Source organism: Solanum verrucosum, unplaced genomic scaffold (assembly GCF_900185275.1).
Source record: "Solanum verrucosum unplaced genomic scaffold, falcon-dt-bn FXZP01000020.1, whole genome shotgun sequence".
NCBI classification, from domain to species: Eukaryota; Viridiplantae; Streptophyta; class Magnoliopsida; order Solanales; family Solanaceae; genus Solanum; species Solanum verrucosum.
The window spans coordinates 1338165-1356517 of NW_026019903.1; the positions used below are offsets into that span (position 1 = coordinate 1338165).

An 18353-nucleotide genomic window follows, 5' to 3' on the forward strand; every position below is an offset into this window, starting at 1 on the left:
AGGGTGACCATGAGAATTGAAGCCGAATCTACTGGAGATTTTCAAGTTCCAACAATATCACTAAAGTATAAGTCTTGGTGGAACTACATCTTTGATCACATAGATATTTGAATGCATATTTTATCTCTCTATATATATTTTAGATATTTAGTTTTTTTATTAATATTTGTGTTTGTTTTTATGTAATTAGCCTTTTAAAGTATATTAGCTCTGTTTTTATTCATACATTAATTAAGTTGACTAAACACAAATTTAAGAAAAACATAGATTTTTAAAATTTATAATATAAGTGATAAAAAAAAACTCTCTCATCTCTCTCTCGGCACAAGTTAAGTATTGTTTAACCTAGGAATTCTCTGGCTATAGGAAGTGGAGGTTGAGAAGAACATCACTAAGACACTACAAGTTGAGTTGAAACTACGAGGATTTAATTCGGCAGCTAAAGGCAAGGGGCAAGGATAACTTGAAGGGGAAGCACTACAAAGGAGATAGTTTCAAACGATGACGAGGGATGACCAAATCTGTAGGCTAGCAAGCTAATTCAGGGAATTCCAACGGTCATTATATCAGAAAAATCAATAGAGATGGACACTGCATCTTATGTGATGTCTACAGGGAGTATGTTGAACGAAAATAAACAAAATATAAATTGCACATAAATAAATAAAATATAAATTAAGCGAAAATAAGTCAAGAAAAATGGAGTTAATAAATAAAATATAAATTAAACAAAAATAAGTCAAGAAAAAATGAGTCGCTAGAAAAAGGATAGTATGGATGTGTATAATAGGGTAATTGAATTGTATAGAAAAAATTATATTCAAGGGAAATATTAATTGGGATGAAAATATATTCAAGTAAACGTCATTTATTTAAGATAATAAGAGTGAGAATATAAAAGTGATCATGTAAAATAAAATATATGCCAGAAAAAATAAAAAATAACTATAGGGTAAATATGATTTTTTAAAAAGAAAATAAAGTACAAAATTTATAAAAGAAGAACATGAATACACCAAAAAGGAATTTTAATTTTTTTTTATGAGAGCCAGCAAATCACCACAATGCAACCATGTTACTGAAGACAGACTCCGTGTTTCGCCAAACCTCTTCAAAAACACTACTCACGCGCACCGCACCCTCCCAATACACAGACTCTCCCCTCTCCGTTTCTCGCTAAAAGCCCACGAATCCACACTCCCCTTTGCTTTCTCCGTGATCATTTTCCGGCGAGATCCCTGGTACTCCGTCGGAAAATCCTGATCGGATCCGCCATCACTTTTTTTTACTGGATTCACTTTCTCATACCAAAAGATCCAATTAGATGGCTCCGGTTTCGGCTCTCGCAAAGTACAAGCTCGTTTTCTTAGGAGATCAATCCGTCGGCAAGACCAGTATTATCACGCGATTCATGTATGATAAATTCGATAACACCTATCAGGTATACACACTTTTGCTAATTCATTATTCATGTGATTCGTTAACCTTTTGTTTCTGCGGATCTGTTTCTCAATTAACATTTGTCGTCTTCTTGTTGGAAACATATTTAATTTTACTACACAAGGACTTATTACTCATTTTTCAAGATCTTTTATCTGTAAAGCACATTATTGGCACTTGTATGTATAATTTGCTCATACTGAGGGAAGGTGTTTGCAGCAATGCATTGTTGCTCATATTATTTGCTTATAGTGTAATACAGATTTTAAGTCATCATAGGTCAGTTTTCTGTTTGCGGAATTTTGATTGGGTAGATTGCTCTCTGGAAGTTGGTTGCCTTAATAACTGATAAGTGTTGACACATCTAATGTGATGTAATGACGCTTTTATTATACAATTCAGCAGAGGGATAGAGAAATGGGCATTCGTTGTAGCTTATCATCCTGTATTTCCTCACTCTCTAATAACCCGAAATGCTGTTTGTCCTCTTCCTTGCGCATTATTGACGAGAATCCACAGGACCTTATGGGGAGTGTTATGTATGCAAAATGAGTTACATCAAATAATGCTTGAAAATCTCCCTCTCCATAGGGATTAGTCTCACGAAAATATTGTTAGAATATATTCTCTTATCCATCTTGTGGATCCTTAAACCTTCCAACTTATCGTTTCTCCTCTTCTCTCGACAAACTATATATCTGAACTTAATGCTTTAAGTTGTGCCTACATTGATCCAGATTTTTTCTTATAGATTCTCAACATTTTTTCTCCTTTTTTTTTGTGGTTGAACGGGGCCTTTCCTTCTTTTACTATGACTGAGTGTTTTGTTTGGTCTGACAGTAACATTCTTCTTCTTTCAAATATTTCCTGGAATCCTATCACACTCTTAACCTTGGCAGTAAATAAATGACTTGCTTTATCTTTTTTCGTGATTTGCTGACTTTTAGACAATCATTTCATCAAGCCTCAGTTCCCATTCCTTGATGGAATAGGGTTCTTATGTGTCTTTTTTATTGTGAAACTGCATCATCTAGACTTTCTAGCCCTTGCTTCCCCTCTTCTAGTAAAGTATTTCCATTTCAACTAACAATTCTCTCTTCTTGTTCAAATTTTTGCCGTTTTACTTTTTTATTTATTCAAATAGAAGACACACTATCAAGCATCCTCATTTTATTTAATTTCTTGTTCAGGCCACAATTGGTATTGACTTCCTGTCGAAGACTATGTACCTGGAAGATCGTACAGTAAGATTGCAGCTATGGTAAGATGTACTTGTTGATGAGACAATGCCTTCTCATTGATCTCTGATCATAAAGACTGTTTTAACATTCTTAACACGTTACATTTGTGCCATGTTGTTAAGGAGTAACAACATCAATCTATTTGAGGTAACACAAGTAACAGTACAATGTGATGTCTTATGTTACTCTATTTCATGAAAATGAAAAAGTGATGCAGCTATCCTTGATTATGGGTGTTAACATATATCAGGATGGCAATTGGTCAGTTAAAGTTTCTTGCTAAAATAGATTTCTTAGTGGATGCTTCAGATATAATTGCTCTTGCTTCAGTGTTCCGTAGGAAAAATAAGGGGATAGATTTTTTTTCTTTTCTTATATAGCCTTATAATGATAGGTTCTGTTTCTCCCTTATGCCTCCCAATTGGATTTATAGTAACTATCGAACTTCTAGCCATACTATGAAAATGCCCTGGCCTGACAAAAACATTCTTCTCAAACCAGTTCATAGTAATAAGATTTTCTTTTGTTTTCACTTATTAGGAAAACATTTCACTGTTGCCTGGCTTCTTGTTTGGTCATTTGATGCTGGATTTAGTATTCATTTCACATTTTCATGTGCGCTAAAATTTTCCTTTTCGTGATACACTTTCAGGGATACTGCAGGTCAAGAGAGATTTAGGAGTCTCATTCCCAGCTACATTAGGGACTCCTCTGTTGCTGTCATTGTGTATGATGTTGCAAGTATGTCACATTTCAATTTTGTGCAGTTTTTTTCTTTTCATACTTGATTTCCCATTTATCCTTGCTTCTGGCTATAGTTGCTTGGAAATGAATTACTTGGACGAGATATCCCTTGCTGAAGTGACACACTGTTTTTTTTCTTGATGGTTCCAGGCAGGCAGTCCTTTTTAAACACTTCAAAGTGGATTGAGGAGGTTCGAACTGAGAGGGGCAGTGATGTTATTATTGTCCTTGTTGGTAACAAAACTGATCTTGTTGAGAAAAGGTAGCTGTAACTTGTTCATTCTCGTTTTCCTTTTCCTTTTTGGAGGGCGTGAGGGTGAGAGAGGCTTTCTTTTTTGATGTTTTAGGCTTTAGCAACTTTTCGGCTAAATACCAGAACATTTACTCCTGAAAGGGCTAAAAACACAACAAATATTAGAGCAATGTCATCAAAAGCAAATCATGAAAAAAGTTATATCTGTTGGAGCTTTAAGTGCAAAGTGCAAATAAAGCGAGGCTTTAACGAAGAAGGATGCAAATGAAGAAAAAACTATAAATACATATCTTATTTAGGATAATACCTGTAGGCACAAAATGCTTATATATTAGTGGCGGAGCCAGAAATTTTAGGAAGAGTGTCCAGGATTTTTTTGGACAAATGAGTGTACTAAAATTTTTAAAATGTGAAAAAAAGAATTGTTGCTATCGAAATTTGAACACACGAACACTTTAAGTTCGCGTGTCTTGGCTCTTTCAAGGCGCCTGAAACCATTGGGCTACAAGATGTTGTTGTGTTAGGAGTGTCCAAAATACGTTATTTAACCACTTCGTTGATAATTTTACTTGTATATATGGTATAATTTTCCGACATAGAATTGGACACCCTGACAAGAGTGTAGCTCCACCCTTGTGATATATGACAAAGTAATAAAAATAAATACATATTAAGTGATGTAGTTCTTTTTTGTTTGTGGTGCCCTCTTCAAGGTAGAGCCTATAGGTGATGAGACGGACTCCTTAGCTCTTTGATGCTTGAATTGAAGTGTCAGCCGAGCGACGCGACTCGCTCGGCCTGTTTGTCCATAGCTTTAAAGTTTGAAGGTACCTCAAGCAAGCTTTGACAATTTGTATAAGAAGTTTGATAAATGTGTGAGGGGAGGAATTTAAAGGGTTTAAATGACTAGTTTTTGGTTGTAGATTCTAGGTATCAAGAGGTTTGAAGTAGTTTGTCTATTCTAGATATTTAGGATGTAATGCAAACATAAGTTAGATAATGTCATGGCCAGCTTCAAATTCTAGCGTCTTAAGGTTGTAATTCTTGTACAGTTACACGTGCGCTTGAAGTTCTTGGTCATCAAGCCAAGGGAAGAAAACCCCTCTTATATCTGCAGGAAACTTGAAGATATCTTATTATTACATAACCCATAGCGTAGTTGAATGCAACAATCGCGTGTTCATTTTGGTTGGATATTCATTTTTCCCCCCTTAAAACTACAGCTATCTATATAGGAATTGACATTGTGGAACAGGAAAACTTAGGGTCTTGATATTTCTTTGGTCAGAGAACTAGCAAAGTAAATATCCAGAAATGAGCTATGATTTCCTTTTATAAATGTTTTCGTTCTCAGTTAATTTGTAAATACTTGAAACTTGTGTAATATAGCGACTGAACTGACTTGCTAGTTTTTGTTGTACTTGTCTATATGTTGTTGTATGAGTTCTATCAACACTTATCCTTTAATAGTAATATAGATTTAGTTTATTGAGCTATATCGGGAACTAGGAATCTTTTGACTAAGCTGGAGTGGGAAATTGTTAGGGCAGGTGAGGTTCTTATTTTCCACTAGTGCTCTGGATCTTATTCAGGGATTAGTAGTTGGGATGCCTGTTGGTCTGGTTGAAGTAGATGTCTTTGTGCAACCATATGCAGATTTACAAGAAAGTGTTAAAAGGTCCTGGTTTTTATCATTGACTGCAGATGTGAGCTGACAGTTGTGTGGTTATGTGACTAGCTACCTGTATAGGTGCTTTTAGATTCGTCCTTAATGAGTTTGTTTAATAATTGTTTGTTAATGATCATTCAGTATATACGTACTATATTTCACCTTCTAATTGTTGGGTAGGAATAGTTTTAGCATTATCTGATCTAAATAGAAACTTCCTTAGCAGAGCCTAAGTAAATCACTGGGGCTCAAGTGCAAGGATTCTTGACCTTTTTCACTTATCTTGTTCTGTAAAAGAGGAAATCTGCATTTTCTCATGGAGTGGAAGTAATTGTAACTTTTTTTATGTTCTTCAAATTCCATTATTTGTGGAAGAAATAGTAGACAGATTTTGAGAATTTCTGATGGTCCATTATGTTGATTTACTTAAAAAGCTTAGGGAATTGTGTGGGGTACACCTTTCTTTTGCTGCGAGCAAAGAGTAGTCTGTGGCTTTGAGCCCCAGGAATGATTACATATTAGTGAGCTTGATGTTTTGCTGTCTACAACTGGAGTATTGTGTTCTTATGAGTAGTGTTATTATTGCTATATGTAGAACAGGATTCTCATGCACTCTTTTATCCTGTGGCGAATTGCAGGCAAGTTTCAATTGAGGAAGGAGAAGCGAAAGCTCGCGAACTAAATGTGATGTTTATTGAAACCAGTGCAAAGGCTGGTTTCAATATTAAAGTAAGTAATATTAGTTTCTTACTTTGCTTCAATAAAATGTGAAAATGTGTTATCTTTTCGTATGGAAGATAACAATATGCATCATTTGTGCATTTATGCTAAGAAAATCAGTGCTTTGATGTTATTTTTCTCAACTGCTTGTTCTTTCATCCACTTGCTGTTTTGTTGCTGATAGTGCATATTCAACTTTTGCAGCCTCTTTTTAGGAAAATTGCAGCAGCATTGCCAGGAATGGAGACACTATCTTCAGCTAAGCAAGAAGACATGGTTGATGTCAATCTCAAGTCAAGCAACTCAAGTGCATCCCAATCACAGGCACAATCAGGAGGATGTGCTTGTTAATTTCATGGTTTGCAACTCTATAGTTTTCGACTCAGTTTTATATTTTGTTTTTGACAACAAAGTATTATCTGTAAAGTTCTTTGTTGACTTTCGTAAAATTTGAATTTTTTGTTTTTGTTTTTGGTGTTTGTTAAAGTTGGACACAGAGGTTGTCATCCTAGTTGAGTAAAGACTTAGTATGTTTTCACTTATTTGTATCAGTCTCTAGACCTATGCAATTTAGCAGCCCCCTTATGGAACAAGTCTATGTTATCAGCTGATTCATTGCAGTTTTGTAATCAGAAATTTTTGGTTGGACGTTCTTGAGTGAGTAATGGTTGTACGCATTGAAACTTTATTTGTACCTCATATGCAATTTTTCCTCTTTCACAAATTAGTAGGGCCAAATTTTACACTTCTGGTTCCACAAAGTTTGGCTCTGCCAAATTATTTATTGGTTCATACAAAATTCTAACCTGACCCATTCGTAACCCAATCCATTACAAAACCCGTTTAAATTTAATACAACTAGGTGATAAAATCCATTTTTTCACTAGCCGATTTCAATTAATTTGTGTACCAATATAGCACAGGAGTTCAAACCTAGACCTCAGACCAATAAATCATGACACCATAAACGATAAAGATGAGAATTTTTTTACAAATCTGTCACTGTTTATTTTAAGCATTCATATTCTCAACACTATATTTGTATCAATACCTTATTCCAATTCGTTTCTCCCTGATTCATGTTGTTTAAGAGTTGATAATTATTTTATATTTTTGAAAAAAAGTGAAAGTTGAGGGTAAATTTGATCAAATAGATGGAACGAGAATATTCTTTATTCAAATAATTTTGAACTATTTCTAATAAGTTACTCCTTTTGTCTCATATTAGTTGATCATTATACTAAAAATAGTAGTCTCATATTAGTTGTCCACTTTACTAATTCAAGAAAGCATTAATTAAACATTTTCTATATTACCCTTGCAATTAATTCTTTTTGAAAGTATTCACATTTATTTGTAAAATTACCAAAATATTTTTCAAGAGGTGAATTAGTAAAATTATCTTCTTATTTATGATTTTTTAAGCACCGTGCTTTTCACTCTCAATTAAGGCTCTTTTGGGTGGGAAATTTCACAAAAAATACTCAACGAATCCTTGGCTTCTCGTATAAGAAGAGAAAAAAATAGCAATCTTTCTTGCACTTTTGATCTTTTCCACTTTAGATGGTGAATCTAACCATATTTATCCAATCCCATCAAAAAGTACCCCACTAATAACTTTCCATAAATATCAATTTATATGAATTTTTTTCTATCAAATATGTGTTTGTGCAACAAAATTTCTCAAAATACACTGCAACCATAAAACAAATAAAAAAATATAATTTTATTTATTAAGATTGTGGATTTACAAATTTTAGTAACATATTTCTTGAACTAGGATGATATGACCTCACGGATCTTCTTGAAATTTTTTGGTTGTTCGAAGTCTAGGGCGTATTCAGGATGAATTAATTAAAATGCCAAAAGTGCTACCAATAACCACTTAGAGAGGTATTACCTAATTTTAGAAAGAAAAATAAAACAAGATAAATAAAAAATTCAAATTTCTAATCTCACGTAGAGAGAGGTGCATCACGTCATCATCGCATTATATGATACTTCGAGTGTGAATTCACACGTTAATTTCAATAATTTTTTTAAATTATAATACTACTATATATGATCTCGGGAGGAAAACATGAGTTCACGCGATGTCCCCTTTGAATACGCTTCTGAGTCTCTCTTTGTGATTATTTCACGAACAAATATTTGAAGTTTGTTCTAAATCATAAACTTTAACAAGTTTTACTTTATTTCTTTTTTAAAAATTTATGCTTAATTAAATGATGTCACGTAGATGTACAAAATCTATCATCTTTTCATTTATATTCCTCACGGGTCTCTCTAATAATTCCCCCACGTGTCCCCTCCCCATTGGTCCATAACCAGCCACCCTCAATTTCACTGTCTCTTACTACTTTCTTTATCATTCATGCTCATCATCTCATGACCTTTCGAAATATGCCTTCAATTTGCAACGTTACTTTATTTATTTTTTATTTTTAAGTTCGATATCTATATTGAGATTCGGTTAAGTTAATTTAATATGTATGTTTTTTTCCCTCCTAGTTGGGGTAGGGTTGTAGTAGTAATTTCGTCTAAAGCTCTCTCCTTTAAATTTGGATTCAGTTTATTATATTAATTTCATTGAAGGTCCGTTCTTCTCTCTAACTTGAGGCTTCTGTAGCCGCTTGACCAACTTTTCCCCTTTTCCACCATGACAGGTCCTCTCTTTCTCCCCCTTTTTACATAACTAGATGTGATATTCTTATTCATTCTTTTGTGGGTTTTCGTTTATTTATGGTCAATGGGTTATATCAATTCGAAAAATGGATTCTTGGGGTTTCTATGACATCATTTTCTGTTTTCTGTCTGATCACTTTGTTCTTGAGTTATTACGTATTGTGGGTTTTGTTATATGATAAGGGGATCGATTGTATTCATTTTGGATTTGATTTGATTTTTGTTTCTCTAATTATGAATACAGAATTGATTTCCAGTGAAGCTCTCCATTAATTTGAGGAAAAAATGTGATTTTTTCTTGGTCAAACAATAAATTTAGAAGGAAGAATGATAAAGTGGAAAGGTCTTTTTGTTTTCCTTTTGTTTAGTATGAGTTTAAAAGTTGAAATATTTTCAGCTCTAAGCTATTGCTGAATCATATACTTAAAGAATCATAATTTATCTGAAGTAAAAGTCATTTTTTTGGTGAGTGTATTGCAGTTTGCTCTAGGGTGTTTTAATGCCAATGAAATTGATCCATATTAGGCCATAGAGTCCTCCCTCACATCTTTAGTACACCTAAGGAATTTTAAGAAACAAACTTTCTACCTCCTCCAGGCATTCGTAAGTTCTGCATACACTCTACCCTCCCCAAGTCCCACTTTTGGAACTATATATTGGGTTGTTGTTGTTGTAAGAAGTATTAAGAAAAGGTTGGATTGTTTCTGTTTGGTAACGACGCATAGTAGTAGTAGTTGTTGTTGTTCTTGGATTACTTCCCAATAGTTTCCATCAATAACTGTTTGTGCTTGTTAAAAGCATCTTTTTACACAAAGTAAGTATAAATTTGAGGCATGTAGATAATGAGATATATAGGGATGGCAATGGGGTGGGGCGGGTTATAGTATTTGCGGGGAAAGAGATAAAACGGGGGCGGGGCGGGTTATAGTATTTGCGGGGCAGGAGATAAAGCGGGGGAGGGACGGGTAAGCAAGTTAGGGTTTGATATTGATTATTCACTAATGGAATGGTTCTTCAAATACAAATCGGGAGAAACCCCATTACTCTCTTTCCTTTTTTCGCCCCCATGTCGCCACACGGGTACATAGGGATGTAAAAAAGGGGGTCCAATCAACTTGTTCCGACCTAGGATAATAAGCTCATGAGCTTGGTCTTACTTCACCATCGAGAAAGGAAAGAAGACTTCCATCTCCAAGTTTAACTCTCAAGACGTAGCTACTTTTCTTTTTTTTTGGGTGTGAAGCAATGTCAAACCAAAATACCCAACAAGCATTAGCTCTCCCTGAAAAGGAGGTGATCCAGCCTCGCTGATATTCAACAAACTGAATGATTTATTACTCACCCTATGATAGTCAAGATCAATGGAGACAAGAAAATGTCCAAAAGAGTTTCAGACGTTTGTTACATATGTTAATTAAGAAATTAACCTCAAACTAAATTGTTGTTTATAATAATGAATGACAAGATGATTTGAAACTTATATAGGCCAAAGTTACTTTTTGTTCTAATGAAGAATTGATATGGTTAGAAGCATCAAAAATGTTGGAGGTTCATGTGGGGCGGATTCATGCAGGGCGGAGCGGGATGGGGCAGGGAAAAAACAAAACAATTATGCTATGTGGGACAGGGCGAGGCAAAGTCTTTGCGGGTTTATGCGGATTTTCCCTGCACCCGCCCCTTTTGCCTTCCTTAGAGATAATTTAGAGGAGGCAGGACAAGTGATCACTTGTAATCAGTCTATCTATAACCTCTGTTGCGTTATGTCTTTGATAATTTGATTGGTTGTGTTCTTTATGTGTTGATACCATACTCATTATGTCCATGGTTGTTGTTATAACATCAGATAATCAGCAACCTATTTTGCAAAAAGATGATGCACAGCATCCGCTGGCAAAGCTAAACCGTCTGCACTTTTGGCTTCTGGTGGCACTCAACATTGTTTTCCTTCTCTTTGGTCAAGCTGCTGCTGTAATTTTGGGAAGATTTTACTATGAGAAGGGTGGAAATAGTAAATGGATGGCCACTGTTGTCCAGACAGCTGCTTTTCCTCTTCTTTTCATTCCTTACCTATTCATTTCTTCTCCTCAAACTCATTCAGAAGCCTCCAATCAACCTTCAATCATCACAGTTAGCGTGGTCTATTTCGTTATTGGTGTACTGGTTGCAGGAGATAACATGCTCTATTCAATTGGTCTATTGTATCTCTCCGCTTCTACATATTCCCTTATTTGTGCAACACAATTGGTTTTCAGTGCAGTTCTTTCTTACTTCCTAAACCATCAAAGGTTCACAGCACTGATCATGAATTCTGTTGTCGTGCTCTCGTTATCTGCCTCTCTTCTTGCTGTTAACGAAGATTCTGATAAGCCTTCAGGCGTAACTAAGTCTAAATATGTCATTGGATTTCTAGTTACTCTTGCCGCTTCAGCTATGTATGCTCTATTGCTTTCCCTTATGCAGCTTTCATTCCAAAAGGTTCTAAAGAAAGAAACGTTTTCCGTGGTTCTGGAGATGCAAATTTACACAGCAATTGTAGCCACCGCTGTCTCTACAGTGGGGCTATTTGCTAGCGGAGAATGGAAGACTTTGCATGGGGAAATGGGTAGTTTTACTGCTGGAAAACTTGCGTATGTGATGACTCTGGTTTGGACAGCTATAGCTTGGCAGATTTGCTCAGTTGGGGTTGTTGGTTTGGTTTTCGTGGTGTCCTCATTGTTCTCTAATGTCATTAGTACACTTTCCTTGGCGATCACTCCTATTGCTTCAGTCATGATCCTCCATGACAAGATGAACGGTGTGAAGGCAATCGCCATGCTGATGGCAATTTGGGGATTCTGTACTTACATATACCAGAATTACGTCGATGATCATAAGGCAAGCAAAGCACCAAGCGCAGTTGATGCTACTCCAAACGAGTCAAGATCTTGCTGAAGGCTTTGTTGCCTGGTAATTATATAGGCTATAGTTCTGGAACACACAGCTAAAATTCTTTTCATACTTGTTTGTAGTTAGAAATTTTGTTATATGAAGAATTTTCATTTTACAAACGCCTGTTAAGTGTTAATAACAATGACAATTTAGTGGCAAAATCTTGATTTTATGTCATTAATTGATAACAGTGATCAGTTCCAGTGGCAGAAGAGGTTTTATTATCTTTACTTAAATGTGAGGTTAAGGTGTTCAACAGATGGTAAATAAATATTCTTGTCATGATTGTTGTTAACTCTGTATATATATAGTAAATAAATAATTATAGTCAACATAAAAAAAGCGTGTTTGGTACGGACAAAAAGTCGTCAGAGCTTGACCCAAAGCTTTCACATCATGTAAATGATAATTTGATAATTCCTCCGTTCCAAAATAAGCGATATTTTTATTTTGGACATATCTTCTAAGAAATGATTTATTTTTAAAAAATAAAGAGTGTTTTTATCAACTTATCCCTGTGAAACTCAATTTATTACTTAACAATTTATTCTGAAACAAAATGGAAAAGTTAAAACTTAAAACACCATTTATTTTAGATCGGAGTAGATATAAGCTATTTTAACCCAACAATAAATAGACCAAGACGTATTGACGCTACAGTATCGTGTCGGCTTTATTTTACTATATCTAGAAGATTATTATTGCAAACAAAGACAGTCTAATTATTACTTTGTATAGAACTACTACGATTTAAGAAAAGTTTTGGATAACATAGGATACCAAAAATATTTTTTTAAAAGACACTTTTTTGTTTAACATGTGTCATGTAGTCAACAAAAAAAGTTTATTACATACTCAAACAAACAAAGAAAAAGATGAAATTTAGTAAAAATTAGACAGATTGAGTTATATGACCAACCCATTTATTAACAAGGGTTCGTTTTGACTCGTTCAAATTCAATGAAACCGTTATCCACGCGTAGTAGCCCCAGTCTGCATCACGTCAATAACCTTTGTTGCAATTTGATAGCATGAGTAAACTTCATACATTGCAACTTTGACTTCTTCCTCAGACAAAACAGCAGAGGATTCCCACTTATGACGTAGTGAACCATTACCAATAATTGGTCTCATAATTTCAACGTCAACTTCAAGCATCAACTCTTCTAGTGTACTAGTAAGAAGCCTAGGCTTCTTACGTATCTGAGCAGCCAAATACCCAACATCCACCACTGTTTTAAAATCGAATTTTTGATAAACACCACTCCATGTAAAAGATTTGTTGTTAATATGTCTAGGACCAACAAATGTTATGTTTTTGTCTTGCAAAAATGAGGCCAGAAAACTTGGAACTTGATATTTATCATTCAAACCTAAAATACGATTGTATTGAATGATTAAACAACGTTTTTTCACATAGAAGAGCAATAAATCACCAGAATTGACAACATCAATTCCAACAATTGGATTTGGATCAGCCTTCATATCATGCCTTAGTTCAGAAATACCATGGCTCATCGTCGCTTCGCGATCAGCAACTCTAGTAATGACATTTTCACCCCCAATTTTCACATTGTAAATGCTCATTTGAAGAAGCCATGGAAGGGGTAATCTCTCTGACATTTTTTTTTCCACTTCATTACATTTTTTTTATAAGAGGGGTATTGCATTATATATAGGCAAGATAAATTAACTTAGATATGTATAAATATACATATATACACAAAGCGTTACATCTTGTTCTTGGAAAATTAAAGTCTGGGAAGCTAATTCTTTTTCAACCACCCTATGGGTTGTTACATTGAGTTGAACTTACAAGTTTGTATAAATTCATGTCAAAATGCCTCAAAATTAACACATTAAGCACTATACAAGACTTCATCACTAGTATAATATATAGTATTATATTATTCTACATGAATTGACATATAAAAAAAAAATCTACTAGAAAAGTTTCAAATTCAAAATTACCAAGTTCCTTAGGAGTATGTAAAACGTACTATGTTCATGAGGACTTGAAATTTATAGGTTAGTGTAGCTTTTTAAATAAGGAGAAAAATAGAGGCATAATTAGTTAGTGCATTTTTTAATCATGTAAAATTAGTGTAATTTGTTTGTGGTTTCATCATCATTATCTTTGTATTAATTAGTGGTTTCTCTTCATTTGTCATATCGAAATTGGTACAGACAAGCAGTAGCTCAATTATTTTAGGAAAATAATAAGATTCATCATGTGAGATTGTTATTTGCTTACAATATCATCAAACGTGCACCCCAGTTGTTGTCACAGGGGTGGATATTCTAGAAGCACTAACACACAAGTTCACGAGAATCAATAACTTTTATTCGAACCCAATAAATTGAGAAATCTTTCAAGTGGTCTTTAATATTTGTTATTTCGCAAAATCAATGCATAAATGACATTATTCTTCCTATTTCATCCTTGAGAGTTATTAGCCTTGAAAATATATATTTGACCAACATAGAAAAACTAAGTAAATAATTCATGTTTATTAGTTAAACATTTACCTAAATATTTCAAAATAAATTAATTCATGTTCATTGATTAAAAACTTGACTTTAAGAGAACACTAAATAAGGATGTAATGGTGAATTTACCTAATTTCTTAAGGAACGTGACGTGAAATCGAAAATGGTTACATATATATAAGAATGAGGCAGTGTGATCTTAATAAATTTTAAAAAATTATAAAAGAATAAATAAAGAAACTAAAATTTAGTAAAAATTGAGCATATAGGATTATGATTCGTTTTTAGTTCATTTTATCTCAATCAAAGTACACTTTAGACAAATCAATAACCGTACCATTTATTAATACAGTTTATTTTGATCAATTCAAATTCAATCTACAGCGTCTACTAGTGAATGAGTGTAAAAATTGACTAATTGCAATGAAACGACTCGAATCGTCGTTAATTAGGAAAGACGAAAATTTGGGAAAAATCTAAGCCACTGTCCTGCCAGAGCGGGCCAGGTGCTGCTAGGGCGGCGGCGCCACAACGGGATAAGTTGGCGCCATAGCGGGATAGGCGAGGCAGAACGTAATTTGCGAGAAATTCTATTTTCTCCATTTTCCTAAAATATCTAAATAAGTCATAAAACACCCTAAAAACCTCAGAAAAGCTACTCTAAGCTTGGAAAAGAAGGAGAAGGAGATTTCTAGCGTGAGGATGGGGAAATCTTGCGGATCCTTGGACAAATCCACCGAATTGAAGTCAAAACTCCGTGCAACTGCTTGGCACCCAGGTAGGCTAGGTTTTATGAATTTAGTAGTTTAAATCTGTGCTCATCACGTGATATATGTAAATCAATGGTAGGGCTTATGTGTAGACCTTCGCGCACCGAGCGGATTCCATGGGAAATTCCTAGAAATCAAGTAATTAGGTTTATGTCTTGAGAAGGGAAATTGGTGATTTGTTAGGGCTTCTGGAATTGCTATCTTTGATAGAATTGTTTTCAAGAATAAGACGATGAAGTCATGAATGAAACTAGATTTATGAACATATGCTAGACTATAAATTGGGGTGATTGATTGAGGAATTACATGAACTGTGACTAAACCCTAGAAAGAAGTTTTAGATGATGAACTAGGGCTAAGCATGACAAATTAACGTATGTTGATAATGTTGCATGGTTGATAACACTTGTTGTGAATAAGATGGGTGAATTATCATTGACATGAAATCATGACTTAAATGTATGATCTTGAGGATATACTTGTGTTTGTGATTGTGATGTGTTGAATCGATCGGTTGTCACATTCCGGCATAACTAACTTGGATCGGTTGCCACGTTCCGACATAAGTATTGGATCGGTTGCCACGTTCCGGCATGACTATGGGATCGGTTGCCACGTTCCGACATAACTAACTTGGATCGGTTGCCACGTTTCGGCATAACTAACTGTTTGGGTTTGGGTTCCATGAGAGGACCAATGATGTGGCTTAATTGTGTGACTTGAGAAGGGTGTTAGTCGTTCGTAAATGTTGATGATAATATATATATATATGCATGTGATTATATTGTTCATTGACTTATACATGTTGGACTTGTTGGGTATAGTGGAAGGGTTGAGTGTTAAGAGAGCGTGATGTAATGTATTATGTGACTATGGTTGGAAAATATGACAAGAAGTAGGGGTGTGACGTGATCGGTTAGTTGAAATGTTGGTGGTTATATTTGGGGAATTTTCTCTACGTGTTAGTATGGTTAGGCTAAGATCAAGTGCCTATTAGGTAGGTTCATGGAAAAGGATGTAAATAGTCAGAATACTAGTGTATATTGGAGGTATGCCAATTAGGGGGTAAAGGTGGAGAAGCGAGTGTTTATTTCATGATCTTATTAGTTGACTTCTTATATTATGTGGTGGGCGTCGGGTTGACCGATGATGCCTACCAGTATGCGTGATTTATACTGATACTACTCTTGCTATGTCTTTGACATAGTCTGGATGCAGGATTGGTGACGTTTCATTAGGTGAAGACGAAGAAAATCTCCAGCACCTTCTATTCTTCCTTCCGCATGGTGGGAGATGTGTCTTTTATTTATTTGTCCAGTTGTACTCTTAGTAGTTCTTGTACCTGTTTAGACTAGATCCAACAAAGTTGTTAAATTATTTTGTAAGTTTTAACTAAAAGTGCGTCTAAGGATATTAATTATAAAATCATGTTAATGTAATTGCATCTGTTTTCTTTAAATTTTTCGCATGTTTGACTATTGGGATATGAGGGTTCACCTACTTAGGTGTTAGAGTGGGTGCCCACACGATCTGATGGATTGCAATATGTAGAAACACCTGTAGGATTTCTTTAAAGGCTATATACCTTAAAAAATAAGGTGTAGTGTGAATCGGGAAATGAAGGAAAAATGAAATTTGAAGAAAGTTAATTTCTTCCTCATTGATAGTGAAGAGGAGAACTTCTGTACTTACAAATAGAAGCACTTCTTCTAGCTTTTAAAGAGTTAGAGAAGAGAGTATCCTTTTGTCGTTGTCGCTCACTCGATTTTGACTTTTGATAAACTTTTTGGACAAGATTAATTTTTTAATTTTTCACTAATTCATTTCCTTTTAATTGGTAATTCCCATGACATAAATTATTTAATTAATTTTTTTTAATAAGAAATGGCCACCTCCTTTTCTGAATAGAGGTACCTTCGCATTTGTTAGTGACTATAAAATTTTCAGACGCTTCGTCTTATTTGACGCATTGAAAAAATGAAATACATAATTACTTCTTCTTCTTCCTAAAAGAAAACATAATTCTTCTATTTCTTCTTCTCTTCTTTTTTTTCCCATCACTTTTCATAAATAAAAGTAAGTGTAGTGTGATTTTACTATATTTGTTGAGTTCGCTGAAATTTTGAATGACAATATTAAAGAATAGTGTTTTATTCTATCATGAAAGGAATCAATTCAAACCTTGGACAATTATAAGAAGATTAAATTCTTTAAAAACATACATTTTCACGTGGGCTCGAAACTTTATATTTCTATTGTTATTTTTGTTTTTGTTTATAGTTTAATCACATGAATTACAACACACATACAAGAAGTATATATTATTGGGAAAATTTTATAATTAAGTAATAATCAATAAGAGTTAATCATATGAACTACAACGTAACTCAATAAAAAATTGCAAATTGTGTGATTATGGATTTACTAAATTAAGATTATTACTGTAACTAACTGAACCCATTAGGATATGAATATACAGTCATTACTCATTACTTACCTTAAAAACCTTAAATTCAATAGGAGGCTTCCTTTCAGAATCAACTTTCATCATTATTTCCATCAGACTCCATTAAGAGTATGTCTTTTTTGCTACAATTATACATTATAAACTATTCCATCTTATATTAAATTAAATATAGATTAGAAATCATTTCATACATCATTTGAAGTATATATATAATAAGGTATTCTTGAACAGATTATTTCGTGCAAGGTATATAATAATTTATAGGGATGACAAGGGGTTGAAGTTATGTGGGGTAGGGAGAGTTTAACATTATGCGGATGAACCAAGTTGAAATATTTTTTTGAAAATTTACTTTTGAATTCATTGAAACTAGACTATAGATTGACGTAATAATTTAGAGAGTTCAAAATTTATTTTGAAGTTCTAAGTTTAAATTTCAAGCACTTTATTTTATTTTCGAACCCCATACTGAAAATTTCATTATTCTTTATTTTTTTCTGGATAAAAGGATATTTCATATACATAGTTAAGTGGTTACATTGTTTTCTTCTTCTTAACATATCTTAGTTTTTTTTTTAAAATAATCAAAAGTTTAAACGGTTTTTTTGTGAAGTAGAGTCTACCTTGCTTCTACTTAATTAGAAGGAAATTTTTATTTATGCAAAATTCAGTTCATGTTTTTTCAGTATAAAATATAAAATTCAGGTGAAATTTATTTTTTAATTCATTTAGAAAAAATTAAATGACTTCATACGATAAGAATTTTTTTTTAAATGATTTTATTGTGATAAACTTAAACTTAGATAAGTTTTATGTGGTATAAAACAGAAAAATAATTTTTAAAGTTGAATGAATTTTATTAAAAAACAATTTTTATGTGATTAACACAAAACTGAATAACAACCTATGAAATATACTCTACATTTCTTGTACCGTATCTTTTCTT

At 33.8% G+C, this 18353-nt stretch overlaps 3 protein-coding genes across 5 annotated transcripts in view; all 3 read left to right on the forward strand.

Annotated features, from left to right (window-relative positions):
* Positions 1-18353, forward strand: part of LOC125820978 (phragmoplastin DRP1E-like) — an 80331-nt gene that overhangs the window by 19187 nt on the left and 42791 nt on the right. The gene's annotated exons all lie outside the window — the stretch shown is intronic.
* Positions 1055-6755, forward strand: LOC125821015 (ras-related protein RABH1b). The gene is made up of 6 exons (XM_049500445.1): positions 1055-1441; positions 2631-2701; positions 3334-3422; positions 3576-3687; positions 5986-6076; positions 6272-6755. Exons 1-6 carry the CDS (start codon positions 1325-1327, stop codon positions 6416-6418), a joined length of 627 nt encoding a protein of 208 aa, XP_049356402.1. The 5' UTR covers positions 1055-1324; the 3' UTR covers positions 6419-6755.
* Positions 8651-11888, forward strand: LOC125821001 (probable purine permease 11). The gene is made up of 2 exons (XM_049500434.1): positions 8651-8733; positions 10596-11888. The coding sequence occupies exons 1-2, from the start codon at positions 8727-8729 to the stop codon at positions 11681-11683; spliced, it is 1095 nt and encodes a 364-aa protein (XP_049356391.1). The 5' UTR covers positions 8651-8726; the 3' UTR covers positions 11684-11888.